General features: G+C 39.6%; 1 protein-coding gene across 7 annotated transcripts in view; it reads left to right on the top strand.

Moving 5' to 3' along the window:
* The window catches only part of AGR2 (anterior gradient 2, protein disulphide isomerase family member), a 69,608-nt gene extending 48,382 nt beyond the window's left edge, over positions 1–21,226 (top strand). For 4 of the 7 annotated variants that reach the window (XM_011222599.3, XM_019797694.2, XM_034668722.1 and 1 more), the window contains 9 exons: positions 2,540–2,605; positions 4,189–4,240; positions 12,977–13,122; positions 13,370–13,433; positions 13,550–13,602; positions 14,955–15,028; positions 17,107–17,170; positions 19,491–19,574; positions 20,826–21,224. In XM_011222599.3, the coding sequence (XP_011220901.1) occupies positions 12,984–13,122; positions 13,370–13,433; positions 13,550–13,602; positions 14,955–15,028; positions 17,107–17,170; positions 19,491–19,574; positions 20,826–20,875 (528 nt within the window). In that variant the 5' untranslated portion in view covers positions 2,540–2,605; positions 4,189–4,240; positions 12,977–12,983 and the 3' untranslated portion in view covers positions 20,876–21,224. Of the gene's footprint in view, positions 1–2,539; positions 2,606–4,188; positions 4,241–10,247; positions 10,334–12,976; positions 13,123–13,369; positions 13,434–13,549; positions 13,603–14,954; positions 15,029–17,106; positions 17,171–19,490; positions 19,575–20,825 lie in introns of those variants that run through there. The other 3 variants (XM_019797691.2, XM_019797692.2, XM_034668707.1) reach the window with 3 other exon arrangements.
* Positions 21,227–22,094: the final 868 nt, after the last annotated feature.

Here is a 22,094-nt window from a genome sequence, read left to right as displayed (position 1 = left end):
ATAGACTTCTTGGCCGGGGGGGGGNCCACTCCCCCTGCTTGTGTTCCCTCTCTCACTGGCTGTCTCTATCTCTGTCAAATAAATAAATAAAATCTTTAAAAAAAAAAATTTTTGTTTAGCACTGCCAATTCAAATAAGTAGGTTTGAAATTGTTGAAGAAATATTTAAGAGGAAAGAAACAATAACGGTATAATGCTCTAAGGAGGTGGACCAATAAAGAACTCAACTGAACTTCTAGAAACAAAAAATAACATCATTTACAAATAATCAGAGCATACCATATCCATGAACTGGGGTGGTAAAAGTGGGACATCACCCTGGTGCTCTCCAGGAAAACATCAAGTGAGTCCATTTGCATTCTATAAGAAGGAACTTTTCCAAGATGTCAAAGGGCAGCACTCTGCCCCAATTCTAGCAATGAGAAAGCACAAGAATTCTCTTCAGAGCCCCAGTGGCATGATACTGACAGAGGAACAGTGTAGGAGGATCCCGACTCAGTTCTGGTTTATACAACTTCTTGTCGTAGCATAGTGCTCTGTCTAGTGAATACACAGGCATCTTTGGAAGAGGAGCTTTGAGGACAGCAAGTTGAGCTGCTGAGACAGATGCTGAGGGTACAAAGAGGGCCCAGGGCTCTTCTGGGTCTTACTGGTAGGTGGAAGAAGCACTGTCTCATTTTTTCTCCTCTGGCAATAAGCCCTGAGTAAAGATATATGAACCTGGAATTACTTTTTTCTCAGACTTTACTTAACAAAACAGACTACACAATGCATTTTTGTAGCCATATCTTTGATGCTGACCTGTGATTGGAAAGAAAATATTAAACTCTTTATACTTACCCAGCACCTGGCAATAAACTAGCATCAAATGACCCCCTGGGCACCACTTCTGCATCAGTAATGTCCTTCTTCTGAGCATAATACATCTTTGTTGCATTACCCCCTAACCTGAAATGTTCCTCCAGAGTGCCTTGCAAAGGCAAAATGGCCACAGAATCAGAACCTCAGAATGGTGTGCAAAGCTCCCTCTGAAAGCTGTCGTTTTTTTTTTTTTTAATTGTGAGCTACCTCGATCTGTTGTTCCACTGAACCCTGAAGTACTTCCTAGTGACAGGATGTCAGAGGATGTACCATTGTTTCTAGTACAATACGCTTTGGGGATTCATTTTTTTAATTTTAGTCTTTCTTGCATCACGTGCCAGAATAAATATTATATTACTTCATACTAGATCTCTGATTTAATCTAGCTCAGAACATGTAGTTAGTCAACAAAGGGAGGCAGTTTTGCCAAAATTCAGTAAGGTATACTATTTGAAATGGTTACAAAAGTAACACCCAAAGCCAATAGAAATAAAAATTTTATTTTTACTTATGACAGAAAAAAATTTTGCAGAAAAAATTTTTCGTTAAAATTCATGGGTTAGTTTAATAATCCCAAAGTGATCATTTTAAGTCCTTTTATCCACTTTTCCATAGTCCAGTAGTACTAAACTATCTAAATGACTCTAATAGGCAAAATTATGCAGGAAAAGCTTGTGTTAAACATTCACAACTGGGGCTGAGAGGGGAAAACGGTCTAACCACGGCACCCAATTTACTACCAAGAATCAAGAGAATATTCAACACAGGATGAGTGGCCAATTACATTTTGAGAAAATTGTGCTATTGTTAGCACCTTAATAAAATTTCAGAAATCACAGCTGTAGTTATTAATAACAACTTAAGACATACATTAAAATGTATGATTTCAGATATTTTAATTATTTTCACAGATTTTTTTGCTTTATTTCCTTTCCCCATCTTTAGAAAGCCATTAGCCCCAGTTTTCTACACCAATCTGAGCTGTAGAAGATACAAATTCTGGACATGTCACATAAAAATCTTTTGCAACCACTTTGAGGAAATGAAGATTTTCATTGAAGAGCAGTATAAAATGAGCCTGAGTAGGACTAGTGAAATGAATCAGATAAGACTAGACTTTAAGTCATTTATAAAATGTCCATGTAACCATTTGAATTTTTAAAAAATTTCCCATCCATAGTTTGATGCTTAAAAAACAAAAACTATCCTAATATTAATTCTAGCATTTTAAGTAAAATGACCTGAATGATTCCATATGAAAACCTCCTTATAGTATATCTGCATTTCCTGCCCTGGAGATACTCAAAATCCTTTAAACTATCTTTACAGCCTCAGGAAATTGACCAGATTCATCTATTGGCTTAACATTTACAGTAATTAGTTGGTATGAAGATTTTCATTTGGCAATCGAATATAAAATAAGAAAAATAGAAAACTGGTTTAAGTGTAATTAAGACACACTTCTAAAATTACATCCTAAATATTCACTTAATTAGAACACATTTTTTCCCATTGTGCAGAGTCTAAAAGGTTATAAGTAGTGAACAAATGTGATTTTGTCCTATAAGGACAGATTAGAAAAAATGCAATGTGGTGAACACCACAAAACTTAGTCTTGAAATGATGACGAGGTCTTAAAGAAGTCTGGAAGAAAGTAAATGTTCTCTGTTTGCTTTCAGGGTTGACTTATTGCTGAGGACTACGAGAATAAAGTTATTACAGAATGAGTCACCTGGAAAACACAGGTAAATAGAAGAATGCTGAGAACACGAGTACGTGTTACTCTTTCATTGGTACTTAACTTTAAGGATAAAACATAAAAATTGGATACTGCTAAGTGTCCCAAAAAGATTAATTTGTGAAAGCAATAAGTGATTGCTTTTTTTTTTTAAGGTTTTATTTATTTATTTGACAGAGAGAGAGCACAAGCAGCAGGGAGCAACAGGCCTAGGGAGAGGGAGAAGCACACTTCCCACTGAGCAGGGAGCCTGATGAGCGACTCAATCCCAGGACCCTGGGATCATTACCTGAGCCAAGGGCAGACACTAAACTAACCGAGCCACCCAGGCATCCCTGCATTTCTTTAAATAACCATTAGAGAAGGTTTTCTTTTTTCTTTTCTTTTCTTTTCTTTTCTTTTCTTTTCTTTTCTTTTTTCTTTTCTTTTCTTTTCTTTCTTTTGTTTTCTTTTTGAAAACTTCAAAATTATCCAAACTCAGATTTTGAAACCAATTCTTCCATTTGGAGAAACAATATAACAGAATTAATTGGTATGTAAAAGACACACACAAACGCACTCAAGGCAAATTTGGAATCACAGATCACAAAAGGATTATTTTGATCGTCCAAGAAAGATCAAATATATTCACAATTATATATTCAATTATACGCACAAAAAATGTTGAGGGTTTCGAAAGTTATATATTACTATTTGACAGATGAGAAAATTATAAGCATAATAGTACTTTCTTTTTGAACCCAATTGTTTAATAGTAATGAGTGTTTTCTGCTGTAGGTTAAAATATTAAAATTCACAAGTTTTTTGCTTGTTAGAGAAACTTCGCCAACTTTGAAGTGTTATATGATAGAGTATATCGTGTTTTATTTACCAAACTACTATCAATATGTAATATTTTTGTTGTTTCCATATTACGTTGGGGTTCATTTACCACTGTCCCTTACAAAACACCTGCCATATCGATGCACAGACAGCCAGAAAATAAGAGAATAAACTCTAGTCATGACTACACAACAATGTGCTTATTCACTTTGGATAGGAACATAGTGGTATAATAGTTTTTGAAGGAGGAAACTTAAAAATTCCCAGAAGGAATTTTCTAGAACTGAAGTCAAAGTAAAGCTATCTCAGAAGGCAGAATTAGGCTTTTAAAAAGTCACTTGCCTAAGGAAGAATGACAGCTTCGGACAACATCTCTGCTTGTTCAGGGCCCCACCCTCGGAAGTGTATTTGTCATGTAACAATATTGACTCTAGGGTCAGACTCCAACTGCTAAGGACACGTCTCCTTAATGTATTTGAACTCCTTTCATACATGGCTAAAGAAGTTACTAGATCCAAATACATATATTTTTAAATTACCCCTGTTTCCTGCCTATGCAGACTCATCAGTAGTGTGTCACTTCAACAGGTCTGGGTATTGATGAGATTATTGTCTTCAAATTCCACTGAATTTTGATTCAACTTAACAGGATGATATTAATGTTTCCTTTATAAATATTCGTCTTCAAAAAGATTAGAATTCATAGGGAAAGCACTTACCCACACTGGATACATTTGATCTTACTTTTTATGTCTTCTTTCCTATAAGGCACATCTCCACCATGATCTAAAAGGATTTCTGAATGTGGACCTTTATTCAGGTAAAACAAGAGACTTCAATGCCTATGAGACTAGGATTCCTTCCAATTGAGTACAAGGTATAAAATTGCTGGTAACAGGAAGAAATGTTGGACTGTGCTATAAAACAAGTACGGAGAGCTAACTGCAAAATTCTCAGGCTGTGGGCTCCTTGAGACGGCTAACAGACACATGAACAGTCGAGCAAGAGTGCTTAAGCTGGGGTGCACGGATTCCTCAAAGGAGAAGCGTGTGTGAGCATTTTTCCTTTGATAACATTGATAGATTTCATCCTCTAGGCCATATGATTTACTGTCCAATTCATACTACTTTTATGAGTAAAAGAGGCTATTTTTAATTACTATACTCAGCAACAGGCCTAAAATGAGACTTTTCTGGATAAACTGGGACATAGAATCACTGTATTCATGACCCAAGAAGAGAATACACTACCACAGCAGAGAATCTGGCCTTTCAGTATTTCGACCCTTGTCGTTCATGAATTTTGATTTAACGCAATTAATTTTATGCAATCAGATGTCTTCTCCAAGTGTCTGGCTACAAGTCAGGCTGCTCTGGAAACCATTCGAATGCTGAAAGGCTGTGGATGCCCTTCTCCAACCCCCCTAAACTGTCTCACTTGCGTTTCATGCCTGTTGTTGACTCGCGCTTGTGGGTCCTGCTACCCTTGGGTTCAGGGCATGGCACTATCCTGGCTGTCCTCAGACCTTTTGGTCTGCTTCTTTTTGTGCTTACAAGCACTTTTTTCTCACCCTCCTAAATGGAGGAGTATTACCGAGGCTCGGGGCTGAGCTGTCTGTTTTACACTTTCCCTTGAGAAACACATCCCCACTTAAATATAACATATCAATGACTGCTTTGCAGCCTTTGATGCATCTCATAGTCCCATAATCTAAAGTTTAGACTATGGAACCTTTGCCCATGTGAGAGGCAAATCTGCTCTCTCTTTGCTGGCCCCTGGGAGGAGTGAAACTGACTAAAACTGATGAAGTTCCTCAGGTATTATTCTTCAGATCAGGATTAAGACTTCTATGTGTGGAGTTGAAGAAAAAGTTTTGAAAGTACTGGGATAACCTTCATGTGTTCTTTATTGAAGTATTTGTAAGATATAAGAAAATCTGATATTTTAAAGAATCTAGTAGTCTGTGACTCATAAAAAATAAACTAGAATTAGAATCTTAATTTGGAAGATATATTTGACCATTTGTGAGCAATTTTTAAATGGCTCATAAAACTGAAATTAATATCCAGTCATTTTTATCTATGATATTTACAAGAATTGCTAAAGTGCTTAGAAACGTTTTGCTAATTATGTCTGCAAATGTGCCCTGTTGGGGCATTTTAAAAGTTTAAGAGAATTAGATGTACTGGTATTAAATTTGTAAATTGTAGTTAACAATATTTGGGAAAGTCCCATTGGCAAAGTTTGTAAAAGAGGTTATTGATCCACTGAATTTAAATCTATTGACACAAAAAAATCAATTTGTGATTGTTTAATCAAATCTATCAAAGTCCATAGGTCAAATTTAATCTGGTAAATTTAATCTACTGAAATTGATTCTTAAACCTGTAGACTTAGGAAAATCTAGGCTTTAAATTTTTACCTTTAATACACTGAATAGGAATTAAACCCCACAAAGTGGGGTTATTTTTGTCCACAAGAGCCCCCAATCAAACATTGAGATAAATTAAAATGGCAATCAACTCATCCTATGTGTCAAAACACTAATGCTCTGTGTCTATTTCTCCAACCTAGAGTTTAGGGAAAGCATATTTATTCAGCACCCTGGTCTGCAGTTAGATAATTATTTTTGAAAAGCCTCCGTTAGAGGCAAAGTCCTTGAGGACAAGAAGCTATTCTTCTTTCCCTGTACATAAAGCTTATCATTGTTCCGTTTGGGGGGGAGAGGGTTAACATTTGCTTACAGGTTTATCTCTTTACTTCCTGACAGCAGAAGGCAGTTTGGTAGACAGAAAGGAATATTAGATTAATTATCAGCAATTACGGGGGCTTTCAGTCATCTGTCCACTCATCAGTTTTGTGTTGTTGAGTCAATAACATCCACACATCTGAATTTATTTTTCTTATTTTTAAAAGAATCATGTCTAGTGTGGTTGTTATGATGACAAATCCATTTTTCCAACAATGTGTGTTGAAAGTCTAAGCCTCATGATAGGTATAATCAAAGAGGAATCAAAGATTCTGCTGTCAGGGAGTTCACCAACTTAATAGTACGTAATGGAGTTAACAGACTGAGACCTAAATGATTGTAACGCAGAGAAGCAAGTGATACATTTTGTAAGAGTAACTAATATTTCTGAGCACTTACTATGTGCTATGTACCATTCAAAGCATTTTACCTCAGTTATTTTATATAATCTTCCGTGGATAATAGAAAGCAGGTCGTGCTATCTATCCCCACTTTACAAGTGAGACGACTGAAGTACGGAAAGTTTAAGTTATCTGCAGGGGTTAGTAGAGAATGCAATCATAAAGCTGGATTTGAACTCAAACCAATCTGAATCTACAGCTGGCCCTCTTTACCACCACAGGACAGTTCCTCTTAAGGGTGAAATCTAAACTCCTTACAATGACATCCAAGGATATAGGCACATAGCCTGAAAACACCTTTCTGAACCTATTGTCTATGAGTTACCCAGATAGATCCTAGTGGACTCTAGCGGACTAGTTCCATGAAATATCCAACAAATAAACAAACACACAAAAAATATCCCACAAGCATATTTTGCAAATTATCATTTTTTTCTATCTGGAAATCTTACTTTCCACTGTCATTGTAAACATTCGAGTGGAAAGCAATCTCTACCTTCTCTATAAAATAACAACAGCTAATGTCTGTATCAATTACTTGTCCCTTATTGCATGATACTCCCACATAGATGGTTAATTTTTAGTGAGTTTCTATCTTCATTTTTCAATCAGATCATAAGTAACCTTAGGACAGGGACAATGTCTTCAACTTTGGTTTTCCCCTGACATGGATTAACACCCTGAATGATAATTGTCTATGTACAAGCCTGGCTACCTCAATAACTAACCATTTCTTTTTCACCTTTATATCTTCAGTGCCTGGCATACTATTTGCTGCACAAATAGGTTCAATAACTACTTGGTGAAGAAACAAAAAAAAATGTGTGAATAAATGAAATAATGTAGTCAAGTACCCAGTGCATACTGGATATTCAGTAATTGCTAGTTATTGGTATAAGTCTCCAAATTCTGCTGAAAAATAGGAAGTAATCTACTTTAAAATCTGCTAAAATAAAAGCCCCTAAAAGTATGATGACATAAATGTATAAAACACAATGGTATAGCATGCACTTAACTAACCTATTATTAGTGTCATTGGTACTATGTGTAGTTTCACTTGCCAAACATTACCTTAAATATCACATTATCAAATCCTACTTGGGAAATCAAAATGTTTATGTATTGGGGTGCCTGAGTGGCTCAGTCAGTTAAGTGTCTGCCTCTTGATCTCAGCTCAGGTCTTGATCTCAGAGTCATGAGTTCAAGCCACAAGCTGGGCTTCACACTATGGAGCCCATTTAAAATATATATATTAACAATGAATTTTTACAATATTTGGCAAATCTGACTAATTACATGACATCACTGTTAAAAGTAATGACATTTAATAACATATAAGAAAAACTTGTACCATCTACAAAAACCTCGTTGCTTCACACCAAGACAGCTACGTATGCCAAAGATACCACAATCATCATGATGTGTGTAAGATATATTCTAATACTTACTCCCTCCCTGTCATATCTTAGTCACTACAACAAATATCAGGTATTTAATGACACAAGATCAGGCACAGGAGTACAGTTGAATAGTTATGATACCATTATAATTAATTAATTATAACAAACGCAAGACATTTTTAATTACCAAGTGTATGGGCTGAGTCGTCCCCTCAAAATTCACATGTTGAAAGCATAACCCCCAGCACCTCAGAATATGACCATATTTGGAGATAAAGTCTTTAGAGATGTAATTAAGGTAAAATAAGTCATAAGGATGGGCCCAAATCCAAGACAACTGGTGTCCTTATAAGAGGAAATTAGGACATAGGTATGGAAGGAAGGTCATGTGAATATGTAGGAAGAAGATGGCATCGAGGAGCCAAGGAGAGGCCTCAGAAGAAATCAAATTTGCCAGTATCTTGATCTCAGCCTTCCAATCTCCAGAACTGTGAGAAAATGAATTTCTGTTGTCTAGGCCACCCGCTCTGTGGTTCTTTGTTCCAGCACATCCAGCAAACTCAGATACCAGGTACCTTCTCATTTCTTAATTCATTAAACCTCATTTAGTACTCAAAACAGTCATGTATGGTAACAGTATCCCCGTTTTCTAGAAAAGGAAACTGAAGTTTCAGAGAAGTTAAATGGCATCTCTGCTTGTCTGGTGAGCACACACCAGGATACAGGATTCAGACTGAAATCTTGTGACCCCAAATCCTGCCCACTTTCCACTCTGAGCAGGTGATGGACTAGGGAACCTCTGGGCTTTGGTCCCAGCAACACCCTAAAGGAGTTGTGGGGAAATTCAGAGTCATTAACTTTTTAACATGTTTGTTTTTTCATCTGCACAGTTGAGGGGGTTGACTATTCTAAGGGCTGCATAGATTAAGGGTTTATATAAAAGCTTTTCCAGTTTTAAAGTTTAGCTCAAATCATTGTCTTCAAACTTTTATTTTTTAAGATTTATTTATTTGAGAGGGAGAGAGCATGCAGGGCACGTGCAAGCAGGGGAGGGACAGAGGGAGAGGGAGAGAGAGAATTTCAAGTAGACTCCCAGCTGAGTATAGAGCCCCACACGGGGCTCATCCCATAATCCTGAGATCATGACCTGAGCAGAAATCAAGAGTCAGAAGCTCAACCAACTAAGCCAACTAGTCTTCAGTCAAACTTCTAAAGAAATTACCTCTGTAGACTTATTTAGAAGTGAAAGAAAATTCAGTATTTGGGGAGTCACTATGTTGCCCATGGGAATTTTGGCTTTATCAAAAAATATATATACTTGAAAATGTTTTGAAGTACTATGACCTTAACTCATTTAAAAAAGTTATTTTTATAGGGTTTGTATCCCATTAGTTAATTTTATTTTGCTAAAGATTTATCCATTCCGAGCTTTAAGGATTGCATATAGCTTCATGAACAAAACTCAGGACTGAAATTTTTTATAGAAAATCTGAGTTCAGTCTTAAAATCTTTAGTAGATAATTGCATAATCTTGAGTGAAAAAAACTAGTTGCAGATCTTAGTTTCTAGGTCTGAAAAATGAGGTAAATGACTTTCTGCATGCCTAGCAGGAAAGTTTGCCATTAAATAAGAGAGTACCTGTGACTTACTTTTGCACTTTTTTGTGGGAAGTTGCTGCATATATTTATTCAACTACAGTGTAATTAATAAAAACTCATAGTATTAGGTATCTTTTTTCAATAACTTCCTCAGCTTTGAAATACTTTGTGACTGCTTGATTTGTAATTTCTTCATAGCCATTGGGAATGTACATTTTGTTTGCCAGGAAGAGGAAGTGCATGGTGGAAAATAATTTGTACTACAATGGAGGGTAGCAGGTCAAATGACTGGAGGAGTTAGAATTGTGAATCATCTCTTGTGTGTTCTCAACTAAAGGCAATCTGCCCAAGGGGGAGGGAAAAAAATCTACAAACTGCACACTCCATCCAATCCTGTAAAGACAAATCAGCCTTCGGGCAAATCAAATGTCTTCATTTAAAGTTTACCTGGATTTGGCACTCTGCCCATGTTTTCCAAATCTCTTAACAATATACTTTCACAAACAGTTAAAAACATGCATACTGAAAAGCAGATCCTTTGCAATGTTATTTTTAAAAACAAGGAACTCTTTAGCCCTGGGAAGATCCTTGCTGGGGAAAAGGAAAGCTACTTTCTGAGTTGGCAACATGCAAATATGGGATTAGTGGGTGGGATTGAGGTGTGCTCCCTGCATAAATAGAGGCTCGGGCTGAGGCAGCACACTAGGAGGCTTGGACCGCGCTGAGGCCAGCTGGCGCACACGGACAGGTGGGTAGGGAAATCAGGTAAGGCTCCTGACCAGGCTGTTCCACAGGGCACTCACTCTGATTACTTTGTAAAGTTGTAGGAATCAACAGAGAGACAAGTGCAAGGTATCTCCCAGGGATCTGGAGGGGGAATAATGGAATTTCCATCAAAGGCTTACTGGGGCCTTTCTGTGGCCAGAGCTGGTAGAGGGCTGCATTCCTGAGCTGTTTCAAGGTAATGCTTTCTCCCTCTAGAAACAAGAGGTGTAAGAGTGGGTGAGCTCTAACTGGGTTCAGGCCTGGGACAGGGCCTAACGTCTTCTGTCATCGCGCACTGCTCACCATCTAATGCTCTGCTTCTCACAGGCCCCAGGCCTGGCAAATCTCAGCTCGGACTGCCCGCTAGGAACTGCAATTCACAATATTACTGCGCATCAGAAAAAACAGTTCTCTCTCTCCGTCTGCTGTAAAGAGGTTCTTATTGCATCTTCAGCCTTGAAATTCATGGGAGGGGCTCTAAGTGGAGGGATCTGACCATTCCTGAAGCATTTATGAACAGGGGATACTGACACCTCCTGCAAGTCCATTCCCTGCTAAGGATAAGAAGACAGACATACAGTGACCCGTAAAAAGGGCAGATTCCATAGAGTGCGTGTGTGCATGCATCCAAATTCTGTCTCCCATGCTTAGTGTTCTGGTTTGAGGCGGTTTACGCAGGACCCTTGCAGAGCAGAGTCTACTTCTGAAAATTCAATAGAATGAATCCCAGAAAGTGAACCTGAAGCAGTGTATTTATACAGCGGAGTGACATTAGGCTTCAGTGAGTCATCCTGCCATAAAACCCATGCATTATGTCAATAGTTCCACCTGGTGAGCTGCGGAGCTATGACGAGGGGGCTATGACGGGGGGGTATGACGAGGGGGCTATGATGAGGGGAGCATGACGAGGGGCTATGATGAGGGGAGCATGACAAGGGGAGCATGCAGCAAGAACCCTCAATGAGCTGAGTAGATAAAATGCTTCACCGCCTGAGTCATGATTTTTTCTGATATAAAGAGATGTTGTTGCTCTAAATGAAATACAAAAATCAAATGTTTGTTGATAAATTCCAAGCAGTTGTCATATGTTTCTCAATCAACTTTCATATTTTAAAGGTACAATTATTCTCACATCAAATTCCTGTTGTTGTTTTTTTCTCTTCTATGTTAAAAAGAAGTCTTTGTACTAAGAAGGCTGGGAATTGTTGACCTATAGTACACATCTTTATCCGAGTAGAAAATGAGGAAAGTGTATCCTTGCTTTTTCGTTGTCTTTTTGAGTAAGACATTTTGTGGCCACGTACTATGATTTGGATAGATGATAACTGGTCAGTTGGAACCAATGCATCATCCGAATTTGGTAACTTCATATGCTTTTTTAAAAAACAGCTAACGCCTAGCAAAGATTCCCACTCGAGCTATCAGAATGTGAGAAACTTCCCCCCTTAAAAATACTAAGCATTGATAGGCCATCCAGCTTCCTTTGCAGAGTTTACTGAGACCTACACCAATATTAGTGAGCCTTTGTCAAGAGATTTCATCCTTTGTCAAGCGATTCCAGTCTTTGTCTTTCCTGGAATCCCATCTCCAATTCTGCACGTGACAGATAATCACAGTGATTTGCTGGTTCAACTCTCTTTACTCGTCAGCCGCACTCTCTCACTTACTCATCGATCTTACCTAACCGTTCACTTTCCTGTCTATAGGCATCTGCTTTGTAGGTTGCATAACTTTCCTGAAGAAATAACTGAACTACTAGAAGGGGAAAAAAATTAACAGACACACACGGGGTTGGTTTCTCTGTGTTACAAGACCCATAGAATATTTTTGGGCATGAAAATACATGCCCACAATCACCTATGGATACAGGCCCATAGAGAGGGTCCAAGAATTGTTTTGGTAGAACAAACTTGCGTGGACATATTTCAGTCAACTCAGAACTAGTAAATGGAATTTGAGTCTATGTTACACTGGAGAGAGTTATCTGGGCTTAAGCTTTCAGTTAAGTGACGAAGTTGGCAGGTTTGAATTTAAATAAGATTCGTTTTGCTTAGATCTTACTATTTAATGTCCACGTCCCCATTTTAACAGAAGGCTAAAGAAGGTGTGTTTAGTGTAACTGTTTCAGGATGGGAGGATGGGAGCCAGCACGAAAAAATGGCAAGATCCAGAGTACTTGGCTCTGTACCCTTCTCCTGAGCCTTCATCTCCCTGAATTGGGGAGTGCAAATGGAGGGGGTAACCCCTAAGGTGCCTTCCAGGAGTAAAATTTTTGAAATACAAAATTTGAATGTAAATTAAGAGTATATACATCTTAGCAGTAAGAGTATATACATCTATTTTCTTAAAATACATCTATATACCCATTTGTATACTGTAGGTGTCTGTGAAGAACTCGGTCGGTACATTTATATCTACGTGGGTCTGTATCTCTTGATAGATAGAAAAGTCGATAGAGAGTCGCACTAGCATCCTTCGGGAAATTCTGCGGAAGGGAGATTTTTCCTACCAGCTGGGGGTGTTCAGTCTCAGCTAAACGTCAATTCCTTTGTATCCCAGGGCCCTGATGCAGACTGAAGGCTGAGAAGGCTGCTAATTCCCTTTTGTTTTACTGACATTTTCCTTGTTTGTTTTCCCCATCAGATTTGCCATGGAGAAGATCTCGGTGTCAGCATTCTTGCTCCTTGTCGCCCTCTCTTACACTCTGGCCAAAGATATCACAGCAAAATCAGGAGCTAAGAAAGACACCAAGGACTCTGGACCCAAACTGCCCCAGACCCTCTCCAGAGGTAGGAGTCAGCTTCCAGTGGGCTTTCAGTGCCACCTCGTTAAGCAACTGAGGCTTGTGTGCCAAAAATATTTTTGAACGTGTTTCTTCTAAATTTATTGAAGCTTATCATTGTTTCTACTTTCTGTAGAGGGTTTTGCATTTGATTAGTATCTAGTCTATATTTATGCCAGTCTTTACCATTGCTTTTCAACAGCTTTAGTCGGAAATTGTAATAGCTTTAACTATCCCGGTTCCTTCTGTTCTAGGTTGGGGTGATCAACTCATCTGGACTCAGACCTACGAAGAAGCTTTGTACAAATCCAAGACAAGGTAAAGACGGGGGTTAGAGCTCTCTCAAAGCTCACAAGAGCACCATCTAGTGATATGTAGCTATACATGAAATCTTACTCATTAAAAATTACCCAATCTCTCTTTGTCTCTGACAGCAACAAGCCCTTAATGATTATTCATCACTTGGATGAATGCCCACACAGTCAAGGTAATTTATTCTTCTATCATTTCCTTTATAGACTTTTAGCTTTAGGGACACGGTTCAGGTCACTCATCTTTTTACCCTTAGCACCTAGTACAGTTAGTAAAACAGAACACCTTATGTAATAAAACCCTATTATAAAGTAACTTGAAATATTTCCGTACTTTGTGTTCACCAGCAGTGTGCATTTTGAAGAAAACGAACTCTAGGATTCATCCCTGGCTTCTTGCTTTCCCTTATATCTCATATCTACTACCTCAGCAAACACCACTGCCCTACCCTCCAGAGAGATCCAGAAGCCAGCCCCAGCTTGATGGGTGTGCAAGTGGTGTGGGCACACAAGGCCCGGTGCCTGGAAGTGTCTTCTGCTGCATTTAAAACTCTGGTTGTTGCTGTCTTAAAATTTGTAGTAATTTTTGAATAAGGGGCTCCATAATATTGTTTTGTCCTGGGCTCCGTATATCCTGTAGGTCCTGCCCGAAGCCAACACTTCCTATTGACTCATTTCTACGGCCCCAATCCAAGCCAAGATCACATCTTGTCTAATAAACTGTTTACAGCCACCTCACTGATCACCCCGCACTTAGCTCTCCATACCGACTCCAGAGTGAGGCTGTTAAACAGAAATCAGACCCTTTCGCTCACGTGCTCAAGTGGCTTCTTATCGCAAGTAAATAAAATCTAAATTCCTGATCATGGCCTACAAGGCTGGACATAATCTGTCCCCTGGCTATCTCTGCTTTCTTCCCGTGTGCCCTTGTTTTTTCTTTCCACCATCTAGCCTGGCCTTCATGCTTTTCCTCCAAGACCTAAGCTCATTCCTGCCTCAGGGCTTTTTTGCTCTTGCAGCCTCTGCCTAGCATGACAGACCCCCAAAGTCTTCGAATGGATCTTTCTCTCTTTCAACGTCCCTCCTCCGAGAGCTCTACCTTGAACATTCTATAGCTCTTAAATCTCTTGCCCTGCTTTATTTTTCTTCAAAGTACATATCTCCACCTGAAGTTATTAGATAATGTATTTGTTTGCTTGTTTATGGTCTGTTCCCCGCATAAGCATTTGAGCTGTAGGAAGACAGTGCATTACTTTTCTTTCTTCTTCTTTTCTTTCATAAAACAGGTTGTACCACATGATAATCACTCAATAAATATGGGCTAAAAAAATGGATGAATGAATGAATGAATGAGGGAATGGCAAGCAGCAAGGTAGTCAATGGCCTAGACAGTACTTCCCTAATCATTTGCTAAAAAGGCAAAGTTGGATCTTATATTAAAAATATAGCTCGGCTTAAAATATGCTAGAGAGCAATGGTTTCGGCCAGCGATGAGATGGATACTTAATGATTCTTTTGTCTATTCTAGCTTTAAAGAAAGTGTTTGCTGAAAATAAAGAAATCCAGAAATTGGCAGAGCAGTTTGTCCTCCTCAATCTGGTTGTAAGTTCACTTGTCATCATCACTGACATTTCTCCGTGGCTCATTACTCAAAACGGATGATTTGTTTCTCTTATATATGTTAGTCACACTGCCACTGACTGGGGTCTGTTCCAGAGATCTCATCTCACAGATTACGGAGAAAAAAAGATATTTTACTAATAATCTATCTGGCATGGCTGTACTTTTATTTAGTAATTAACAATTTTAGGATGTCTGAAAAATAGGCTCTTGTGGTCAGGATTTTCTCTGTTGCTGTAAAAACTAGAAGGCTTTTGTCTTTGCAGATCTCTTCCTGTGCCCTTTTCCCTTCAGTCCTGCCTCTCTACACTCTCCGTAGTCCTAGGCTCCTCTCTCCCCAGGAGTGACAGTTTACCGGCTATGTAAAGTGAGTCAGTGCACAAGCTTTAGCCTCACGCAGTCCCACCTTACTTCACCATCAACATCCTTCCTGAGGTCAAGCTTTCTGTCTCCCAAGTTCTTTTTACTCAGATACAAACAGGTTCCACTTTCCTTCCAAAAGGAAACAAGCAAACAACAAACAACTCACAAAACTGCTCCACCAAACTCTATGTCCTCTCCCTCGCTCCTCCCCCACCTCCCTCCTCCTTCTCTCCTTTCCCCCCCCTTCACAAGCTGACAAAGGTTGGTTCTTCAAAGAGCATTCATAACAGTACTTCGTCCTCACCTCCCTTCCGCAGGCTCCTCTTCCTCTTTCTACCTTTTATCATTAGTGACTTGGTGAATCTCTGCTTGACTTACTCCTCTTCTTACTATTTTATATTCTCTTTTTAATATTCTATATTCTCTATGGACAACTTTATCCACATCTGCCTTGAATCAATGCCCACACCCTGGTAATTCCCAAATCTTACCCAAACACGCAACAATTTCCAACTCTGTGTGCAACCGTGGTCCAGCTTCCGCATTATTAGCTGAAACTCAACATGTTCAACACTGAATTTATCAGCTAGGTGCAGGATTTTCTGACAGCTCTTCTTCCCTTATTCCGTGTTTTACTAAAAGTTTTATTCAAGATTGTGTTCTCCTACTCACCTCCAGCAGTGAAGAAACTTTGTGGTTCTAACTTCTAAATACTCTTGCTATCAGTTACTTCCCTATAAAGTGATGACCACTGTTTAGTGTAAGAATTTCTCTCTTTGCCTAGTTTACTACTGTATTACAAAGTGGCTCCCTGCCTACAAAATAAATCCCAGCTAACCCCACATGGCCATCAGGGTAATGACTCTAAAACCCAAACTGGGATTATGGTACTTCTAAATCCCTCCAGGGGTTCTGATCTATTTATGAACACATGCAAATCACTGGCACAGGGTGCAAGACCTCTCACGAGCCAGCCCCAGAAGCAATTCTCCAGCATCTCTCGCCACTGCCCCATGCGTCCTCTGTACTTCAGTCCTCCCAAAACCCATGGTTCTACAAGAAAGTGCTGCGCATTGCCTCTACTTTTGGGCAATCTCTACCTACTGCCCGGAGTAAACTTGTTTTCCACATACCTGACTCCTCTTCATTTTTTGAAGACTCCTCCCTACCCACTTCAGAGAGCTTTAGTCGAACTTGCACACAGGGTTAAACGCCCTGCTCTGGTCACCCACTGCACCTGCACGTCATCCTTCCTAACACCGCACCAACGGGATCCCCAATACTCAATTTCCTACCTGTGTCTCTCAACTGACGTGCATTCCTTAAAGATGAGTGTTGTAAGATAAGCCTGTTTGTTTCTGCAATTTCTCCAAAAATGACTTTTTTCACTATTTCCTCCAATCTCATCCAAGATGTCTTCCCCGAACAACTCCTTCCATATCCTCCCTTCTTGGACATTTTTGCTCCTTATCATACTCATTCAGCTACCTCAGTTCTGCATTATGGTTGACTCCTGTTTATTATTTCAGGTGTGTAACTTGCCTTGTGTAAACTCTGTCTTATAAACTCTCTGTGGAAGAGATGTGCCTATGGCATCTCAAGACACCTAGCCCAGGAATGGACCCATTTCTGTATTAACGAGTTTGATACACCTGGAAAAGAGACAAACTAACAGCTGTCTTTTCTTTTAATCTTAGTATGAAACAACTGACAAACACCTTTCTCCTGATGGCCAATATGTCCCCAGGATCATGTTTGTTGGTGAGTAAAAATGACAATGGGATTAAGCAAACCGATAATTGCCCAAGTGCTGCCATACCTCTTCCTCTGATGCCCCCTCCCTCATCTGCCACTCCATCATGGCCAATGCCACTGCCACACCCTAGTAAGGGTTGTAACATTCCTTTACATTTCTCCACATTTCTTCATTAGCAAACTCAAGCTTCTACCTATTTCCACATTTGTTTCTCATCTGCTAACATGAACTCCTGTCCTGTCACAAATACGTCGGAGAAGGAAGCACCCTGTTAGCTGTTTAAATGTAGAGTGCCCATTTTCCTGAATACATCAGGCAGATAAATTCTTATTTTTCATCAGGCAACCTTCCAATCTGTATGTTGGATTTTTCTTTCCGACATTTTTTGGTAATTACTTGTGAGCAAGTTAGGAATATGGCCTGGCAGAAAAGAAATCAGAGGAGCCATGCTCCTTTCAGCCACTGGCACTTTTCATATGCTGTTCCCTCTACTGGAAAGCTTTTCCTGCTTCCCTCATGTGCCTCCTCGTCACCTAGTCACCACTGTCATTCACTGACTTGGCACAATCGCCACTATGTGCTCTTGTGGCACCATGGTCTTCTCAGTAGTCACTCTTCCCTCAGTTATAATTTTGTCCTTACCGGGTGGTTGTTCAGTATCTATTTTCCCCCGTACGACTACAGCTCCTTGTGGTTGGGACAGTGTCTGTTTCTACTGACCATCACACTTTCAGCGCCTGTGGTAGGCTGGCATAAATATCTGTTAAATGATTGGACACATGAATTGAGATTGGCTTTGAGCCAAGTCATACTGATTGAAGAACAACGCATAAATAAACCCATCACATGGCAGAGCCCACACTAATCAAGCCCTGCTCTTATGCGACCCTTCCAAGTTCACATTAAATGCACAGAACAGGGGAGAGGAACGAGTGAAGGATAAAAGGAGGAAGGCTGAACTCGAGCTAATTTTATAGATTCAGTTATGCTAGGATTTAGAAAATCTAGAGCGTTTATATTGGGACTTTATAGGTCATCTGGTGACACTTTGTGCAGGAGTTCTTTTCATAGAATTTATTTCTGTCTAAGGGCATTTTAACCCACATTCACTTCCTTCCATAAAAAACCAACTCCAGCTCAAGAGTGTAGACACTGGCTACATATTAGAATCACCTAGAAGATCTAAAAAACCAAGCTGCTTGGGCCACACCTCTAACCAATTAAATCAGAAGCTTGCAGGGATGGGAGGCAGGAGGTATTTCCAGAAGCTCGGGAGGTGGCGGTACCGGGAGCAGCCGGCTGCCGGCACCCTGTGAGCCCGTGGTTGGGTGTTTCAAAAGCTTTTCTTATGTTAATTTATTACAAAGAGTTAACCCTGTGTTTGTATCCTCTGCACATAGCAGAAGCATAATAGGTTTTAAGTCTTTGTTGAACAAATAAATGTCTGCTTTTTGTAATTAACATCGGTGGGGCCCATTCCAACATTCTGAAATGACAGATTGTCCACTTAAGTACCAGGGACAGACTGCATACAAGCCACTGGTTCTCACGTGCCTCCTTCATTCGATTTTCAGGACAAGTAACTTAGGCCCCTTCAATCCTCCCTGACAAGGAAAGGTTTCTAGGCCTGTGCAGATCCTCGTACCTCCCTTGTCAATACACCTTATTTTTAAAATGCCTTCTTTTCTCATTAGTTGATAGCTTCAAATTCAATATGAAACATGGAAAAATGGATTTAAACCTCTAGAGACATAGGTAAGCATAAGGGAAGACTCCTAAATCTCCATTTTTTAATGCAGCTAGATAACAATGAAGTGAAAAATAGGGGCCCTGCATGCTTTTTTGACCTCTGCTGCTCTTAAGGGTTTGCATTCTTTTACTCATTAAAAACAACCTTTGGTTTTGAAAACTAGCATTGGATGTGGGTTTCTAATTATCTAAGTTGCTGTTGGTAACACACTGCGGTTACAGCATGAACATTTCAAAAGTTTAAAGTAACTCTTTAGTGGAGAATGCCCGTGTTTTCACCAAAGCACCCAACACCCTCCCTGCCAGTATATCTTCTTCTGTTTTCAGGTTGCTATAGATAGGACAGCAGGGTTCATAACCCTTCCCACAAATAGCACTGCACAGCTGTCAAGGGCTCCAGACCCTGCTTTGGGGACTGGCAGCCGCAGGACAGGCCAGGTTGCAGAGTAGATGGACTAGAACTCCAAGAGGCAGATCACACGCTGTGTTCCCTTCCTTGGCCGTGGACAAGTGCATGGGCTTCCTCAGAGCTTACTTGGAAACTTCGACTCCATTCCCGTTTGTTTTTCTTTGTAGACCCATCCCTGACAGTTAGAGCTGACATCACTGGAAGATACTCGAATCGTCTCTATGCTTATGAACCTTCAGATGCACTTCTACGTAAGTGTCACCGTCTGTGAACATGTCTATTGCTGTTGCACTAAGAGTAGCGTCCATGAGGAGGAGGGAGAAAACTGGGCTCAGACACACAGAGAATCAGTTTGACCCTAACTAGCCTTGTGCCCTCAGGCAAATCATATTCACCTGTGTCTCATTTATTTAAATCTCAATGAAAGATTCTTTAGATCCACTATCCTTTTCTCTAGGAGGATTCTATGACCATATTACCTGCTTTCCAGTGTTTCCTTAGGCACCCTATCATACAAAGTCCTACCACAGAATCAAGTGCACTAGTAACTGTACTATTACAACAGTAATAGGAAACTGCGTACCTTAAATGCTTTTTCCAAATAATGAAAGTGAAATAAGGTAGTCCAGTTTGTTGATGTTGAGTTTAAGCTCAATTTTAAAGATCAGTAGGGAAGGATGTTTCCCAGGAGTTGGCAAGCTACTCATTTTCCCTGGAGTTGCCATGAAATGGAAAGAAAAAAAAAAAAGTTAAGAAACTCAGGGCAGACAAAGCACCTCAACAGGAGAATGTACCTAGTTGTGACATCTAATTAGTCCTTCTGGGAAGACAATTGGGTTTTGTGCTAAGAACCAATTCTGCTCAATGACTCAGGGCCGCCTAGAACTGCACTGCCCAATATGAGAGCCGTGGGCTCCATGTAGCTCTTTAACATTACATTAATTAAAATTTAAAATTCAATTTCTCGGGCACACTAACCACAATTTAAGCACTCAATGCACCGGCACTGAGTATTTCCATCATCACAGAAATACCTATTGAGTGGCGCTGACCTAGAACATTATGCGGGGGAAGGCCTGAGGCTGCATCTGGGCAACAGCAAGGATTATCGTGGTCCACTAGCGAGTGATGCCTCCAGTGGGTGTGGGGAGGACTGGGGAAGCCCATTCCACATCCTGGCCATTCTTGAGATAACGGCATATTTCTTAATAGGACTTTGGACTTCTTAATGGCATGTATCCTGCACAGGTTATATCACAGTGCTTTGTAGAACAGGCAGGTGATCAATATTGGAAGAGAACTGGATTGTAGGAAAAGCCATGTCACATACCTTCAGAAAAAAATGTATAACAAAATTACCAACTATTCACTCTATCATGAAATAGCACCCCATTCAACAATGATAAAGTACCCAAGTTTAGGGGGTTTTATAATTTTTATATTTTTATAATTATTTATAATTTCTGGTGGCATCTTGACTGTGGCAACTTTTTCCCCATTAGTGCTCGACAACATGAAGAAAGCTCTCAAGTTGCTGAAGACTGAATTGTAGAGAAAAAACATCTGCAAGCTTTTCCCTCTGTGCCCAGCCCTGAGACTTGGAACCAGAGGAGATCCTAGAAGACTTTGGAGAACACCAGCACACTGATGGACATGCTGATTAGATTATGGTTATTGTTAGTACAACAGCTATTTTTTAAAAATCTGGTTTAAATATACATGTATGAGAACAATATTGCATACCAAGTAAGCCATGCTTTTTTTTAAAAAAAATAATAAATCCTTTTGGGGGTGTTCAGACTGTTATTTTTCCCCCAACTTAGTCCTTCAGAGAAAAGCTATTTAGTTCATTCACCACATAGAATTTCTGGACACACTAAATGTTCAAAGAGGAGACAAAACAGACTTAACAGGAGCAATGAAGGTCAAAGACAAAGATCACCTCACTAGATAGTTTCTCACTGGGTGACGAGAAGTAGACATGAGCTAGTCAACAGAAGTATCAAAACAGAACGTGTGTTAGCGTAAAAGAGTATGTAGAAAGCCATCCCAAGATCAGGTGCTTTTTTGAAGACAACCCCTCCCCACCCTGGCTGGAAATTCCTATGTACACACTTTACTTCAAGAATTCAACTTTAGTTAGATTTTGCGCAATTGAACCCTCTCAGAAAAATTCTCTGACAGGTAGCTTTCTCCATCAGAGCCCTAATTTTGTGAAAAGGTCATTCGAAGAACATCTGTACCCATGAACATACCCTAAAGAAATCCTAAGAATTCGCCTTATAATACTTTTGGTCTCTCAAGATTTTAGAGCAACTACCCTGGAATAAACTTAGTTGAGTGGTTCCCATCTTCACCAAAATGTGACAAGCTGGGAGAAGAGCAAAGGGCAATGACATCATGTCTATGGAGCAGAGATCAGAGGTCACTACTCACCCTCGGAGAAGCTGAGAGAGGTAGTGGCATCAAATAGGAGAGCAGCTTTTGCCACTTGCAACTCTTGATTCTGAATGACAAAATTTAGAACTGTGTATTAATTTCTTCATTACATGTTTAATCTCACATTCATTGTCACATGGAATTTCTTTATCACCCAGCCCCCACTGACTTCTTTGGCCCATGAATGGCTGTGGTAGTCTGTACAATGCTTTGAATATTGATATATTGATTATCTATTGCTTGTCTTGACAAATTTTCTTTGGCATTATCTTTTCCAGGGCAGAATATACATCTTAAATTTTTTTCTTTCACAGTACTACCAAAGAGCTATA

Source organism: Ailuropoda melanoleuca, chromosome 1, assembly GCF_002007445.2.
Source record: "Ailuropoda melanoleuca isolate Jingjing chromosome 1, ASM200744v2, whole genome shotgun sequence".
Lineage (NCBI taxonomy): Eukaryota > Metazoa > Chordata > Mammalia > Carnivora > Ursidae > Ailuropoda > Ailuropoda melanoleuca.
Note: the sequence above shows the minus strand (reverse complement) of the source record. Positions and strands in the feature narration are given on the sequence as shown.